This window comes from Halichoerus grypus, chromosome 6 (assembly GCF_964656455.1).
Source record: "Halichoerus grypus chromosome 6, mHalGry1.hap1.1, whole genome shotgun sequence".
NCBI lineage: Eukaryota > Metazoa > Chordata > Mammalia > Carnivora > Phocidae > Halichoerus > Halichoerus grypus.
Genome location: NC_135717.1, coordinates 46,604,590 through 46,620,271, shown reverse-complemented (window position 1 = coordinate 46,620,271; position 15,682 = coordinate 46,604,590). Strand labels below are relative to the sequence as shown.

The 15,682-nt window shown below is 44.0% G+C and overlaps 1 protein-coding gene across 3 annotated transcripts in view; it reads left to right on the top strand.

Annotated features, from left to right (window-relative positions):
* The first annotated feature begins 388 nt into the window (after nucleotides 1–388).
* PRKCQ (protein kinase C theta) overlaps nucleotides 389–15,682 on the top strand; it is a 183,870-nt gene continuing 168,576 nt past the window's right edge. The window contains exon 1 of one of the 3 annotated variants that reach the window (XM_078075116.1): nucleotides 389–505. In XM_078075116.1, coding sequence (XP_077931242.1) covers nucleotides 419–505 — 87 coding nt within the window. In that variant the 5' untranslated portion in view covers nucleotides 389–418. Of the gene's footprint in view, nucleotides 506–859; nucleotides 972–14,884; nucleotides 15,226–15,682 lie in introns of those variants that run through there. The other 2 variants (XM_078075118.1, XM_078075117.1) reach the window with 2 other exon arrangements.

Sequence of the window (15,682 nt, the reverse complement as noted above, 5' to 3'; positions counted from 1 at the left end):
ACCTGAATGAAAAATTAACTCTATGGAGTATAGGAAAAACCACACCGATTATCCTCATCATGATTACCAATTATCCTCATCATGATTACCATTAGCATCACCAACGAGGTGTACAAGTCTTCAAATAACAAATGCACTGTGAGGACATTACGTTGCAGTTTCAAGGGCTGTCAAATTTAAAACAATGCAACTTTGGAAATTATACATAAGACCCACAGTGTGCAAAAAAAAAATAAAATCGTAGGTAGGGCTCAACCTAGAAAAGATCCACCCAAACCTCCTCGCGTAGGTCACTTTGTAACGTTTTTTTTTTTTTTAATGTTTTTTTTTTATTTATTTATTCATGAGAGTCAGAGAGAGAGAGAAAGAGAGGCAGAGGCAGAGAGAGAAGCAGGCTCCCCGCCTAGCAGGGAGCCCGATGCGGGACTCGATCCCAGGACCCTGGGATCATGACCTGAGCCGAAGGCAGACGCTTAACCAACTGAGCCACCCAGGCGCCCCTCGTGTAGGTCACTTTAAAAGAAAACTTCAGAACAATGTTGATGAGCCCTTTCTAGCGTAAAAACAAGACAAAACCGACGAAGTTCTTTTTACCGAATGCCCTTGATCCTTCCCTTTGGAAGGATCCTTTTCGATTTTCAGTTTGGTGAGGCGCAGAATCCCCGCGCGCTCGGCCCGCGACTGGTGCTCGGCCCCCCTTCCGGCGACCTTCCGCCTCCCGGCGGCGGGGGCGCGCGGCGGGTCCTACCCGGGGCCGAGCGGCAGCCGGGCGAGCAGCGCCGGGGAGGAGCGCGGCCTCAGTGGGAGGGGACGCGGCGCGGGGCGCGGGCTCCTGGGCGGGCGTCCGCGGAGCCCGCTCGGGCTCTCGGGCGGCGGGGTGACGAGCGCCCCCTGGCCGGCGCCGGGCCCCGCAAGTGCCCGCGCGGCCGCCGAGCAGCAGCGCGCTGGGACCCCGGCCGCCCCGCCTGAAGGTAGGTGCCTGGGCGCCCCGTCGCCGGCCGGGGGAGGGCAGGGGGGTCTGCGCGGGGCCGGAAGCGCGGCCCGGCGAGGGGGGGGAGGCCCGTCCGGCTCCCGCTTTGAGACGTTCCGGGGCGGGGGGCGCGGGCTGACAGCCAAGCCGCAGAGCGACTAGAGCGCAGCGAACTTTGGCCACTCGCTTCCCGTGGTTTCTTGCGTGCGGGTGGCGCGGGATGCTACGGCCCCTGGCCGTGGGGACGCCACCGGGGCTGGGGGCGCCTTCTCTTCCTTCTCGCTTTTTCCCCCTCTTACCTGAACTGATTGGGGTGGGAGGGAGGGAAGAAGGTGGAAAGTTTTATATCCTTGGCAAACATTTGAAGGAGAGGTGGTTGATGCAGATGGTGACCTGCCCACAGGAGAGAATAACTTGTTTTCTTGGGGTTTGCAGGAGCAGCAGACAAGGCTGCCAAGACTCACTTCTAGACAAACTCAAGTTTCTTTTCAAGGGCCTGGGGTAGGGTGAGGCGGCTCTGTGATAGATACAGAAAAAAAAAAAAAAGTCTGATGCTCAGTCCTGTAACCTCAAGTGAGCCTGTTTGTGTATCAGCATTCAGGGCCACGTGTTAAGAAAGTAGAGTTAAATATCTGTATTTCATCGAATTTTTAAGAGCCCCAGTTATCAGTGTGAAAGGGACTGTTCACGCCAAAGGCTGGGGCACTCCCTGTAGTCATGAATGAAGAGAAGCCCAAAGGCTGGCCCCACTGGAGACTGATTCTTTCTGCCAGGAGCGTGCCATGGAGCTGCGTTGACCTTTGGGGTTGTCCTGCTCAAAGTGGCGCTAAGAAAAGGTGGTGCAGTCATGGCACAAGCTGACGAGGCCGGGGTGGTAACGTGGAGGGAGAATCGAGAACTCGCTGCTCTCCCCCGGCCGTCCATGGTGAGGGTGCAGCGCCCCGGGAGGGTGTGGTCCTGCCAGCGCCAGGTGCCCACCCCAGCACGAGTCTGGCCGCAGCTGCACTGGTTCTCTCCATGCTCCCCTTGCACCTCTGTAGAAGCCGTCACCACCACGGCCCCTTCCCTGGCAGGGCTGTTTGGCACAGGAGCCCTGCTCCTCGGCTCCTGGGTCCACCCCATACCCCAACCTTGAGAATCACCATCTTCATTTGTTTCCTAACTTGTCTTGGGTAACTTGTAAAATGGCAGGCTTATTGTGGATGCTTAATCTCTTTTAAAAAATGCTGTGTCTAGTGGGAAAGAGGGTGACGTTTACTAATTTGGTTGCAAATTACTTTTGAAGTTTATGCACAGCTGTTTAAAATCCCTCTGAGATCAGTGCCATTGTTTGAGGCAGGTGTCTGCCACAGATTGATCTTGTTAGTCCCTTTCTTCTGCTGATTGAACGTATGTATATTTAAACCCTGGGCATAGGAAGACCTTCTCAAACCTTCAAAGCCTCAGCTGTGAAACTCCTCCCAGTTAGTGATTAAGACTAAATTAAGTTGTTTTGTTTGATTTGGGTTTTTTTTTCTTCTGTCTCTTAAACGTTTATCTCTGATTTCAAGAGTCACCTGTTCAGCATCACCAGCCTTTGTTTTCAACCTCCTGTGATTTTCTTGTAAACTTTTAAAATGTAAAGTTCCAGGGAAGACTCTTATCACCACCCTCCACTTTGTCATGTTCACTTCCGCCACCGTCTTGTGCTATGGTGGCTCAGAATGCCAAGTGGTGCTTGGGCAAGCTTCTTTGTCAGATCTCCTCCCGGGCCCACCTTCTAAGGACAGAAACTCTCTTATCGAGTCTGCTTTGAATGTACATGGGTCAGCTACTGGAACTGCAATTTCTTTTGCTGTTGCCATTTCTCTTGGTCCTTCTTATCATCTCAAAGATCCCTTTCAACACTAATCCTCAGTTTCATTTGTTCAGAACAGGTACTGGAGGTTCCCTTGAATAGCGCATTTGTCTTTTGTCATTTCTATAAAGGTCCCTCATTCCGTTGTACTATATCCCCTTTCTTCTGTGGGAAACACGCGATTCTTCTGTATAATGAACTTGATGTGTTATCTAAAATTCTCTGTGGACTGGGTCCAGGATTTTTTGAGTGTGGGCTTACAGTGCAACTCTGTAACTGGCATCCAGGAGTAAAGTCCTCAAATCCCCTCATAATGCAGGATTTAATGATAGGACATTTGCCTTCCTTTAAAATAGGAATGAGAATTAGTTCATCCTGTTTTTAATGCATTTCATGTTTTAGACTTACTGATTATATGTTTGCCCCTGAGAATATTGCATGTGACTGTTAATAAGGGTATATTTCATCTCAGGTGATTTTCTTTTTATAGGGTTCAACCTTTTCTTTTTTTGAAGTAATTTTCCTAAGTTGTTTAAAATAAAGAAATTATTATATGATGAAAAATCCCAGAGAACACAGATGTATCATGTGATGCTATATTTATATAATTTTGTTGCTCCAAATCAAATTTGTCATTGAAAGTAGAGAAAGTAGTCTATGGTGACATACATAACATTTAACTTCTTCTTTCTGTTTCTGTCCATATTAAAATTTCAAATGTTTCATTTTCAAACAGCAATGCATCTCATTTTGCCTTTTCACACCTATTCTGCTTGTTACAGAAGAAATCATGAGAAACTCAGAAAAACATTGAGGCAGAAAGGTGAATCAGAAGGTTTTTTCTTGCAGTAAGGGAAATATCTTCATTATCTTAACACATCAAGCATTTATACACAAATTCACATTGCTCTGTCGTCTAAAAATATCCTTGGGGCAAAGTGAGAATCAAAGACTTCAAAAATTAAGGAATAGTTTACCCCAGCCTAGAATCATAGATTTCTGCTCTGGGATTAAATTAGCAGATTTGTAAGGTACTCACTTTGGCGGGACATACTTCTACAGGTTGATGTTAATTTTTGAGTTAAGCTAGTAATAATGACGATTAATGATAATGATCAGAGCCAACAAAAGCAATAGAGCATGGTTTTATTGATGCATTAGTACTTATATGTACCAGATATGAAACTCAGAATTTTGTATTTGACAAACATTACTATCTCATTTAATCTTCGCAAAGCTTTTATAAATTAGATATTGTCATCACCATTTTCATTTTATGGGTGAAGAAACTGAGGCTCAAGGAAGTTGTGTCACTCACCTGGCTCTTAGAGCTGGTATGTGCTAGAGTCAGGTTTGTCTGATTCTGACACAGAGCTGGACAACCTACCAGTTCAAGTTCTTTTTTTTTTTTTTTTAATTGTGGTAGAATTGTACACATACCATAAAATTCACCATCTTAATCATTTTGAAATGTACAGTTCAGTGGCATTAATTACATTCATACTGTTGTGCAACCATCACCTCCATCTGTCCACAGAGCTCTTTCATCCTGCAAAACTGAAACTCTGTCCGCATTAACAATCCCTGTTCTCCCTCCTTCAAGCCCCTGGAACCCTCCCTTCTACTTTTTGTCTCTATGAATCTGACTACTCTAGGCCCCTCATAGAAATGAATCATAGAGTGTTTGTCTTTTTGTGTCTTGCTTATTTCACTTACCTTCATGTCCTTCAGATTCATCTCTGTTGTAGCATGTGTCAGAATTTCCTTCCTTCTAAGGGCTGAATAATATTCCATTGTGTGTATATATCCTGTTTTGTTTATCCATTCATCTGTTCATGGACACGGGTTGCTTCCACATTTTGGTTTACATATAAAAATGCTTTGAACATGGGTGTATAATAGCTCTTTAAGTCTCTGCTTTAAAATCTTTTGACTGGATTAAATGGTAATTCTATGTTTAATTTCTTGAGGAAACATCATACTGTTTTCCACAGTGGCTGCACCATTTCACATCCCCACTGACAGTGCACAAAGGTTTTGGGTTCTCCACAGCCTCACCAACACTTGGTATTTTCTGATTTTTGTTTGTTTGTTTTGATAGTGGTCATCCTAATGTGTTGTGAGGTGGTAACCAATGAACTTTTTGCAAAATTGCTTGATGCTAGATTCAGGGGTCTATGGGCTGATGCTACTCCTGAATTTATTGGTTTTTCCTCCCTCTCCTGTGCTTGTATACTTTTCTCTAGTGCAGAATCACTGGAGGAACTACTATTCAAGCATCCCCTGAAGGACTAGGGAACCCATAGGCAGGAGGGCTCCTGAAAGATAAAAGGTCCCTCTAAGTAGGGTTGCCGCCACCTACATGAAGGACCTCGTGATTTAGAAATAAGTCGTTGTCGAGAATCAAGTAAGCATGGTGTTAGTGCTAATAACTCTAAATATGTGGAACAGACCCTTTGCAGATTAAAAGTTAAATTATGTCCTATATGCGATCAAAACAAGACAAATTCTCAGGACAATGGAGAGAGCCAAAAGGTTGAGGGCTATACTTTAATTCATCAGGCTTTTGTTATGAGGCTCAGAGCCACACACTGTACGTATAATCCATAGGGAAGATGCACACAAGTCAAGAGGAAATTATAATGAGGTGTGATAATTTCATCGTGTATTTATATTGCCATATGTCAGTTTATAATATTATGGTGGGCAACTATATTACATATTTGTTTATTTCTTGTCTATTTCCTCCTCTAGAACGGGACTAGTGTTTCATCCATAGCTGTATCCCAGGTGCTATAGGGCCTGGCACGTAGTAGGCCCTCAGTAAATCAGTGCAGAGTGAATGTGGACGTGCTGTCCTGGGGATGTACATGGGAGTACCTAGATTTAGGGTGTCTGAGAAGTTATCTCAGGAAAAGTGATGGCTCGGGGAGGTGGCAGTGAGCCAGGTGAGAATGTTCCAGAAGTTGGGAATGGCATTTGCAGAATGGCCTGACAGCACGTGAGCATGACAGCTTAGCAAAGGAAAGGAATACAGTCTGGTTTGAGCACAGCAGGTGAGTGCAAGAGAGCAGGGTAAGCTTGGAGGCTTCCCCTCTAAGTGTGTCTGTGGCATTTACTACCACTCTTTAGGTAAAAGTACAAAGAGCAGACCCTTAACAACCCTTGGCTCTCTTATCCTCTTGCTCATCTCCAGCCCCCTGAGCCATTCACCCTGAGTGAGGACTAAAATAAGTGCCTAGTAAGTAGAGTGCTGTCAGGACACTGGTGTTTCCAGAGCAAACCAAGTGCTATGAGTTTATCATCAGATAAGATGACTCTTCACAGCCCGGGTGAGCAAGAAGCCAAGTCTTTTATGAACATAAGCTGAAACGTCTTTCTTGCAGTTTTGGGAGAAGTTCATTTAGTTGTGTGTTTTGCATTTTCCATTCTGTGGTCCATTTATGTACTGATTTCAGTGATAGAAAAATGAGCCTCTTACACCGTGTTTTTTAAACTGCAAGACATGATCCATTATTAGATTATGAAATTAATTTATTGGTTTATGATGAACATATCTTTAAAAATGAAATAGAACATGGGTGCCTGGGTGGCTCAGATGATTAAGCGTCTGCCTTCAGCTCAGGTCATGATCCCAGGGTCCTGGGATCGAGTCCCGCATCGGGCTCCCTGCTCGGCGGGAAGCCTGCTTCTCCCTCTGCCTCTCTCTCTCTCTCTCTGTCTCTTATGAATAAATAAATAAAATCTTTTTTTTTTTAATTTATTTATTTGAGAGAGAGAATGAGAGACAGAGAGCACGAGAGGGAAGAGGGTCAGAGGGAGAAGCAGACTCCCCGCTGAGCAGGGAGCCCGATGCGGGACTCGATCCCGGGACTCCAGGACCATGACCTGAGCCGAAGGCAGTCGCTTAACCAACTGAGCCACCCAGGCGCCCAATAAATAAAATCTTTAAAAAAAATAAAAAATAAATAAAAATGAAATAGAATAGAACAGAAAATACTATGTCCCATTTTGTGTAGCAAGAGTAATTATTTCATGCAGTTTTATGTCATGGAATTTAGGGCATATTCAATCTGTTTCTTACCTAAACATTTGAAAATTATAGACTTATGGCATTTAGTTTTCTAGACCATTCCTGTTAAGTCGTAGAATCACATAAACTCAGGGCTGGAGGGAAGAAGGAAAAATAGAAAGGAAAGTGACATCTGTTGAGCATGCACTGTGCCAAGTGCCTGGATACATGGGATCATTTACTCCTAAAGTCCTTTGCATCAGGCGGGTCATTTGTGGTTTACAGAGGAAACGTTGAATCTTGTAGAAGTTAAGAAACTTGATCAGGGGTCACACAACAAATTACTAGCAGTGAACCCTGATCTCTTGGCTCCAAATTTAATGTTCCTTTTATGTCTCTGTGGCATATGTAGATTGTATTCTCCAAGTTTGTTTATCAGTTGGCTGTTTGTGGGAGATAATTTCTTGGGGCAGGTGTTGTAACCATATTCCACATTGTTAGGAAGAATATAAACTTTGAGCTATATCCCATCAGCTGCTTAAAGGACTAGATCAGTTAGGTAGAAATAGTATTGATTATACAGGCCAGGGATCATTCAGCCTGAAGTTGACAAAGATGAAAACAGCTACTCTTTCCTCCCCCAGAGCTTTCCCCTGGTCCTGGGAGAAGATGAGCATGAATGGTGCCATGTGAGGTGATATGCTTTCCTTTCTAAAGCTAGGACCCCTGGGGCTATGGCTGAATCCAACTATCTACTTTCCCCAGTGTGGATACAGAGCTTGATGAGTTTTACTGGACAAAATTGTGCAACTCTGCAAATTCATGATGCTATACATGATTTCCATCTTCAGCCAGGCTTTCAAGCTTTGTCCCGTCAATTCTGCTTGCTTTCTACAGCAGCCACTTTAGACCTTCTTCTGACACCCCATCCCCTTACTCTCAGCATGTTGCCATGCTTCCTGCTTCACTGAGAAAAATGGAAGTTTTCCTGATGAGAACAGCCTGACTTTGTGATCACAGGGCTATAACCTAACTTCATCTGGGTCTCCCCTCCCATTCTCCCCTCCTTTTTACAATGAAAAAAAAAAATGCCTCACCCCCTGGCTAATGTTCCTCCTCCACTGGTGCTCCGGGATCCATCTCTTCCTCATTCTTGGGCCTCTCATTCTCTTGATTCTCTCCTCCCTCATCTGTGTTTTCCTTCCCTCCCTCATCACTGGTTCCATTCTCACTGCATCAAACATGCTTAAATCCCTTCCTTCTTTGAAGGAAAAGACTGTCCTTCCTCTAGCTACTTTCTTCTCTCTTCCCTCCTCACAACCAAACTCCTTAAATTGGCCTCTCTGCCTGACACTCTGTTTCCTCACTCCCCATGTCTTGGCCGCAGACATCTGGTTTTGCCTCTACTAACTCTTAGGAAACTGTCACTCACGCTCCCTATTGCCAATCCTTGCTGAATTCTCCTCCTCTATTACTTGACTTCTCTGCAGCAGACCATGCACTGAGCACTCCTGCATTCTTGGAGCAATGTTTCCCTTCCATCCCCTTTTTCATTGTTCTTCCTTCTCTTCTCCTTTGCAGTATCCTCCTCTCCTTTCTGTCCCCTGGAAGGCTGATGATCCTCAATTATCTCTCCCCATGGCAACCTCATCCCTCATTCATCTTAAGAACCACCTCCTCGCTGACCACTACCCAAAAGTTACCTATCCGAAGTTCTACTGATCATCTTCTTCCACCAGTTGATGGACACCTTCAATACCAAATGCCCCGAACTGAAAACATCATCTTCCCCTTTCTCTTGCTGCAAATATTTCCCTCCCACTCTTTTCTGTACCTGACATTGGCATCACCTCTTCTCGCACAAGCAGAAATCTGGGTGTTTTTCCTTGACTCCTCACCTCCATAGCTCACGCAAAAGCACCTTCTATTAGTTCCAGCCCCTGCATCTCTTTTTTCCATTCACCCTTTCCCACCTCCCTTTCCCCACTCTGTTTACAGGCCAACACCATTTCTCCTCTCTGTATTACTTCTGGAACTTCCTACCTGGCCTCTGTTACTGTGGATAGTTCTCCCTGTTGCAGCTGGAAGAACCCTTCTAGGACCCAGATCTGAGCATGTCACTCCTGGCTTTAAATTCTCCAATGGCTACCCAGTACACTTGGACTGAAACCCCGACTTTGTAACATGGATTAGAGGGTTCTAGTTGATCTACACTCCCCTGTCCTCTCAAGCCTCATCTCTCCAGCAACACACTCATCACATTCTTCCAAGCCTGAGCCTCCTTGGGTTTCTCAGTGGTCCCATGCATCCCGTTGCCTCATGAACTTTTTACTCAACCTCTAAACCCCTCCTTCCTTTGGAAAATTCCTGTGCATCTTCAGTCCCTAACTTAGATATCTTTTCCCCTAGAAAGCTTTTCCTCATTCTGTAAATTTGGATTTTGTTTCCTTCCACATGTTCTTAAAAGACATATGAGATAATCCATATAAAGTGCTTAGCACCATGTGTAGCATTTAGTAACCAGACAGTAAATGTTAGTGATCACAGCACTTAGAATATATTGCCATTGTTTGTTTACTTTTAGATTTCCCCAATAGGTTATAAGTTCTATGAAGGCAGATGCCACATTCCCACATATTCTCCTTTGAATCCCTAGCATCTGTCAACATATTTGACATATAGTAGGTGCTCAATAAATATTAGTGGAATAAATAAATGAGCCATAAATTTTAGAACCTGTTAGGTCTAAGAGACTGTGTGCTAAGTGATAGGAGAAAGGAATCCCAATCTATGGGGTTTAAATACCTGCACAAGTAGGATCATTATCATCTTGGCCAGTCCTGTGGGTCTATGGATTTATCTGGATAAATGCTAGAAAGTAAGAGTTGGAGGTGATGGGAAACATTTGAAAATGCTAAAAGGCAATTTGCTGTAAGATAAAAGCTCCATCTCCCCCCTTTATGGTGTGATTTTTTTTCTCCCTCCATCATTCTCACAGTTTCTCACTTTAATGACCACTATAATGCCCACAATAAAGGGAAAGAAGACTAAGTCAAGAATGATCAGGGAATAAAAGGCAATATTAAAATATTCTGAAATATCCTACAGGCAAAAGGATGAGGCAATAGGTAAACATTAAATGTAGATATACCAATAACTCAAAAATTATTTTAATAGAAAGAAAATATTAAAAGATAAAAGAGGTAAAAGGTTTTTAATGAAACGATAAAAGATTTTAAGGAACCTTCAGAAAAAAATCATAGTCATCTTAAAAATTCATTAAAGCAGGTAATAGCAAGAAAGGTAAAAAATAAAAGACTAAATTCAAGAATTAGGATGACAAAAGTGTGCCAAAGATAAAATCATTGAAAGCATTTAAAGAAAAATGTTTTAAAAGTAAAGAATAATTTTTAGGGGGGCTCACTTAAAGGTAGAATAACCAAAAAATATTGAAGCCAAAGGAAAAAAATACCATAATCTTTTAAAGAAGATAAAAAATAAATCCCAATAATAATAAAACTAAATGGGCACATGCAGAGGTTCCGAACAATAAGTAAGCCACAGCTAAAACAATGTTAAAACTGGAGTTTAGGATTCTGGCTTGTAGCAAAAAATGCCCATGTAACCTCTGTGGGATTTCAGAGGCAGGTTTCAAAGTATACTTTGTTGCGTGAATGGCATTGTGTTTCAGGGAAAATACACTGTGAGTTCCTTTGTGACATTTCCCTCCTGCGGAGTGTTGGCATTAGGTCAGCTAAGGGTAACCAAATAGTTAACTCACCTTTGCTTGCAGACTAAGGGAGACACTACTCACTGTGTAAGACTTAGCCTCCTCTGCATTCCAGCCCCATAATGGCTTCACCATCCAAGGTATCCTGGTTTCCTTTGGGAAATAAGAAAATAAGGTAGCCCCCTAAACTTTTAAGTGCATTCTTCCCTCTGTTTCTGAAGCACTCTTCTCAATCAGAGTCTCTTTGGCAACTATGAAAACAGTGTCCTTTTGTGTTATGCCTTTGCTGTGTAGCTTGTAATGTGTTTATCCTCTTTCTTCTACTTTCTTATGTCTCTGAGGACTTGCAGTTTCTATCCAGCTCATAACCAAAGCTCAATAATGATATTTTAATTCCGTTATTATCTCCTGAGTAAGCTCACCTAAGGACATGTGCCAGGTCTTTTATTTCTTTCTTTTTCTTTGGCTCATGACACAGAGCTCAGGCTGCATGTGGACCTAAGGTCAGGAAGCCTCTCAGAGTCAGGGAATGTATTTTATTTTCCTCCAGCTGTCAGTGTGAAGGATTCTATGAATATCACATTTCTCAGGGCCCTAAGCTCTGTAATTTTTGTCCATATTTGCAAGGTGAGGTTTAGGGATTTAACTGAAAAGTGGTTCATAGAGCCAAGTACATTGTGGCAATTTGCTGTGCTGACTTCTGGTAGCCAGTCCTTAGTTTGGCATCTGCTGCTTCCCTCCCCTCACTAGTTCTCTGGTGCCTTCTCTGCATATCATTCTCCAGGCTTCTTGGTAAGTGGGGTCATATGGTAGTCAGCACACAGGGTATTAAGAATCTGAATTAGAGCGTCCCTTTCAGTGGAAGAGACTGGAGAGGTTCTATGGGGTCTTGTGGCATTGCCCCTTGCCCCCCACTTTTGTCCTGCTTTTCCAGGGCCACACCAGTGTTTCATGGCCATCCAACTATGATGGCAGATAGGAGGGTCATAGACATGGCTGTGAAAACACAGTTCTCAATCCAGTTTTGCCATATGGACACGAAGATGCGTGAGTTAAATGAGGGGTCTCTAGGATTCCTCCTGATCTTAATATTTTGTAGCTGTTTTCTGGGTGTTCCTTTGATATCCACATGTTCTAATCAGGTGTCACCGGGCACCTGGGGTGATACAGTATTGGATAAGTGCCAAGGTTCCCAGGCTCCGGCTAGCCCATTTGTAAGCATTGGTGAATAGCCTGGGTGATGAGTGAATGCCATCAAGAGAGGTATGTGTAACCCTTCACCCATACGTGGAACCGTAGTCACCTGAACTCCAAAGCCGTTCAGCTACAGTTTTGACTTTGTAACAAGAAAACATCTTTCCTTCAGTCTTAGTGATGATAACATGCCAAATTTTCTCAAATACCATAACAACCGAGTTTTCTCGAAGTACTGGTTCTCCAAAAGGGATAACCTGACTTCCTCAGTGGATTTTGTTTCTGGAAGATAATGAGGAATAGCCGCCAGATAGAATCTTCTCTCCTCTAAGAATCAGAATTTTAAAAAATTTCTTCTGTGCTAGTCATTCAAAAAGAAGAATAAATTAACATGGATTTTTTAATACATATTAAGGCTACTTAGAAGGGGTGATATTCATAGTAGCCATAAATAAACTCTTTTATAAGAGGAACTTGAGGGGCACTTGGGTGGCTCAGTCAGTTAAGCATCTGCCTTCGGTTCAGGTCAGGATCCCAGGGTCCTGGGATTGAGCCCCGCGTCGGGCTCCCTGCTCCGTGGGGAGCCTGCTTCTCCCTCTCCTGCTGCTCCCCCTGCTTCTGCTCTCTAGCTTACTCTCTGTGTCAAATAAATAAATAAAATCTTAAAAAAAAAAAGGAGGAGTTGAATCACTCTACCCCTTACATATAACTGAGCCAGTCCTAGATAGTTTTGTAAAAATCCTTTTAATGTTGATGAAATACTGCAGTGAGAAAGAACTTGCATAATCCCCAATTCTGAAGCGGAGGCCACATAAGTATTTGCTAAAGGCACAGCCCAAGGTTCTTGGACCTTCCTTCCTCTGTTCCAATAAAAAGAAGGATGTTACTAACGAGATTCTTTCCTAGTTCCTAAGCATCGAGATTTGTTAATGTTTACAGTACACTTGAGATCTGAGTAAACATGATTTAGGAGAGTAAGCCACATGACCAGTAGGAAAAGGTTTTTTGTTACCTATTAAAATAAATGCGATGTATTTGGCATATAAAAAATGCCTATATTGCTAAGCATAAATTAGCATGTAATTTTAGAAATTAATGAAATAAAACTCATCCATTAACAGTTTCTCATGGGCGGAGCTGGCCGAGAGAAATGTCTACACATGACATCATATCTGAATTTTATTATTTCAATAGAAATGAAAGGAAGAAGGGCAAGCCCCTTCTCATCAGAGAATAGACTACAAGTATTCAGAACAGAAAGGATGTATGTCTATTTAAATATATAAAATCGATTTTCTTCTGGAAAAATATTGTACATATTTTCTCATGGAGAAATAATCTAATCCTTTGGGTTTAAATATCTAGACCTAGAGAGAGATCACACTATTTATCATACTATTTATTCAGATACTGTACTATCTCAAGACACTTCACAATACAGCTCTGAAAGCAAATTATAAAAAATCATCAAACATCCTGTAGGTCCAACGAGTGAAACATATATTTGTTTGGATATTTGTCTAAAAACTACCAAGAGGGAAATTTAGACTGAAATCCAGGGAATTTTAATCCACAGACCACATTTTCTTAGCCTTTTGCAAGGTAGAATCAGAGGATTACATTTTCTAAGAACCGCTTTTTCAAAAGCTTGAGCACTAATCAGTTAAGTGTGACATAGGCTTGAAATGAGATTTGGTAATAAATAATCAAGGGTGAAGGACAACTTAACATGTATTGACAGTGGACCAGTGCTATTGCTCTGAATTTGTCAAAGTTGCAGTTTATTATTTATCTGACATGTATTTATTTGGCTCACACTGTTGCTTTGGCTATCAATCACTGTGTAATGAACTTCCCCCAAAACTTAGTGGCTTAAAACAACATCATTTCATTTGTTCATGATTCTGTGGATCAGGAATTTAAGCTGGCTCTGTTCTCAGGGCATTACCTGAGGTCTCACGAGACTGTGGACAGATAGGAAATGGGATCACTCATGTATGGCTCCTAGCAGGTATGGCTAGAAGACTGGGACCACCCCACTCCCTCTCTTTCTCTGTGTAGCTACCTTGAGCTTCTTTTCAATTGATTAGAGCCTAAGAATGAGTGTTCTGAGTGTGCCAAGGCCAAAGCTGAGATGTCTCAGGGGGCAAACTGAGAATTCACAGAGCATCACTTCTGCCCCACTTGCCTGGTCAACAAGTCAAGGCCAGCCAAGGTCATGGGCAGGGGCAGTAGGCTGCACTCACCTGGGGTGAGGCCGAGCAGCATTGCAGAAGAGCTGTGGAGGAGGCAATATGGTCGTAGCCCTCTTTGGAGACGTGGTCTAACACAAGTCATTAGGCTGTCTGGGAAAACATTTCATGAAGGGGACCTCATGTAGGTCTTCGGAGCGGGAGCCTCTATGTCGCTCTTCCCATGCACACCACACTCTGCTGACAGAGGAGCTAACACACCATCTGAAGGCAGCTCTCCACTTGACAAGTCCATGGTTACTCCACACCACCCATAGAATGCAATTCACACCCTTGGCACGGCTTGCCAGGCCCTTTCCACCCTGCCCCCCACCTGCTCCTCCAGCCTCCCCGCTCAAAGTCTTACATGCCCTCTTCTCCAGCGGCCTCTTGGGTAGCAGTGCTCCACATGGGACCATGTGCTGGCATGCCCTGCTTCCCACCAGAATCCCGCCCCCCAACACTAACACATCCCCCATGTGCCTGGGGTCCTGCAGTGATGGCACTGCCCCCTCCCCAACCCCACTGCCTATGCATGCAGAGCAGGCATCTGTCTCTTGCTCCGGCATCCAGCCCCTGCCTTTAGCAGATAGGCCCCTTCGTGAGCGCTTGGTACCATTTACTGGTGTCAGCATCCCAGCACAATGGCAGAGCTGTGGAGTGCCTGCCAGAGGCTCCAGAGAACCCCAGACAGGAAGACAGTGGGTGTGGTGAGGAGGAAGGTGAGCTGTGTGCTAGAGCCCGAGTGGCGGGTGCAGTACCACCAGACTGCAGATGGAGAATGAGCTAGATAAGAAACAAGCAGAGTCAGCAGAACAGAAAATTCGATTCGATGTGGGGAAGAGCAAGGCGTGTCCTGGTTAAGAAAGCACAAAACAGCAGAGGGCCTTACGTCAGACCAGCCCCATGGTAGAGATGTGTAGAGGTGTGTAAGGAGCAGAGATGTGTAAGGAGCACCCCTCCAGGGTGCCCCGGACCTGAAACGGGACACCCCGATCCAAGCGCTGTGTGGCTCTCAGCAAGTGACCATCCATCCCGAGAGGGCAGAGGAGAAGCTGAGCAGAGAGAACGGAAGAGCCTGCTTCTGGGAAAGCATGTGGGGACCGTCACTCCTAAAGGCGAGATGTCACTTGTGTCACTTGGGGGAATACCTTCATCCCTGAGCTCACTTGACTGGATCCCGTGAACATGATACTGATGGTGATGTGCTTGGCTTTGGTGACGAAGAGGACCTGGTGTGACTGGGGAGAGGTGAGGTGACAGCTAAGCCTGACCAAGGGAGACCTACCTTGAAAGAACCCATAGTCTTCTTCTGACTGAACAACTATAAAGGAAGTAATCGAGTGAAAATATTTTTCCCTATACCAGCCACGGCTCTGGTCAGCTTATATCCATTAGCTCACCTGGGGTAGGTCCTCTCATTGTCCTCATTTTACAGATGAGGACACAAGTAAAATAGCTTGTTCAAGGTCACAGAGCTCCTAAGTGCCAGAGCTGGAATGTCCTCCCAGCAGCTTGATGCTGTAGTCTGTGTTCTTGCCATTTGACATGGCTAAGCCCGAATTTGGCAACATACTCTCGCTACTGACTCATTTTTTAAAAAAATGCTACCTGACAGTGGTATTAATTCTGAGAAGTGAATTTTGAGAGTTCCTCCCTTCTTTATATCTCAATTACTATTTTGGGCACATTTAAAAATGGCAAATTC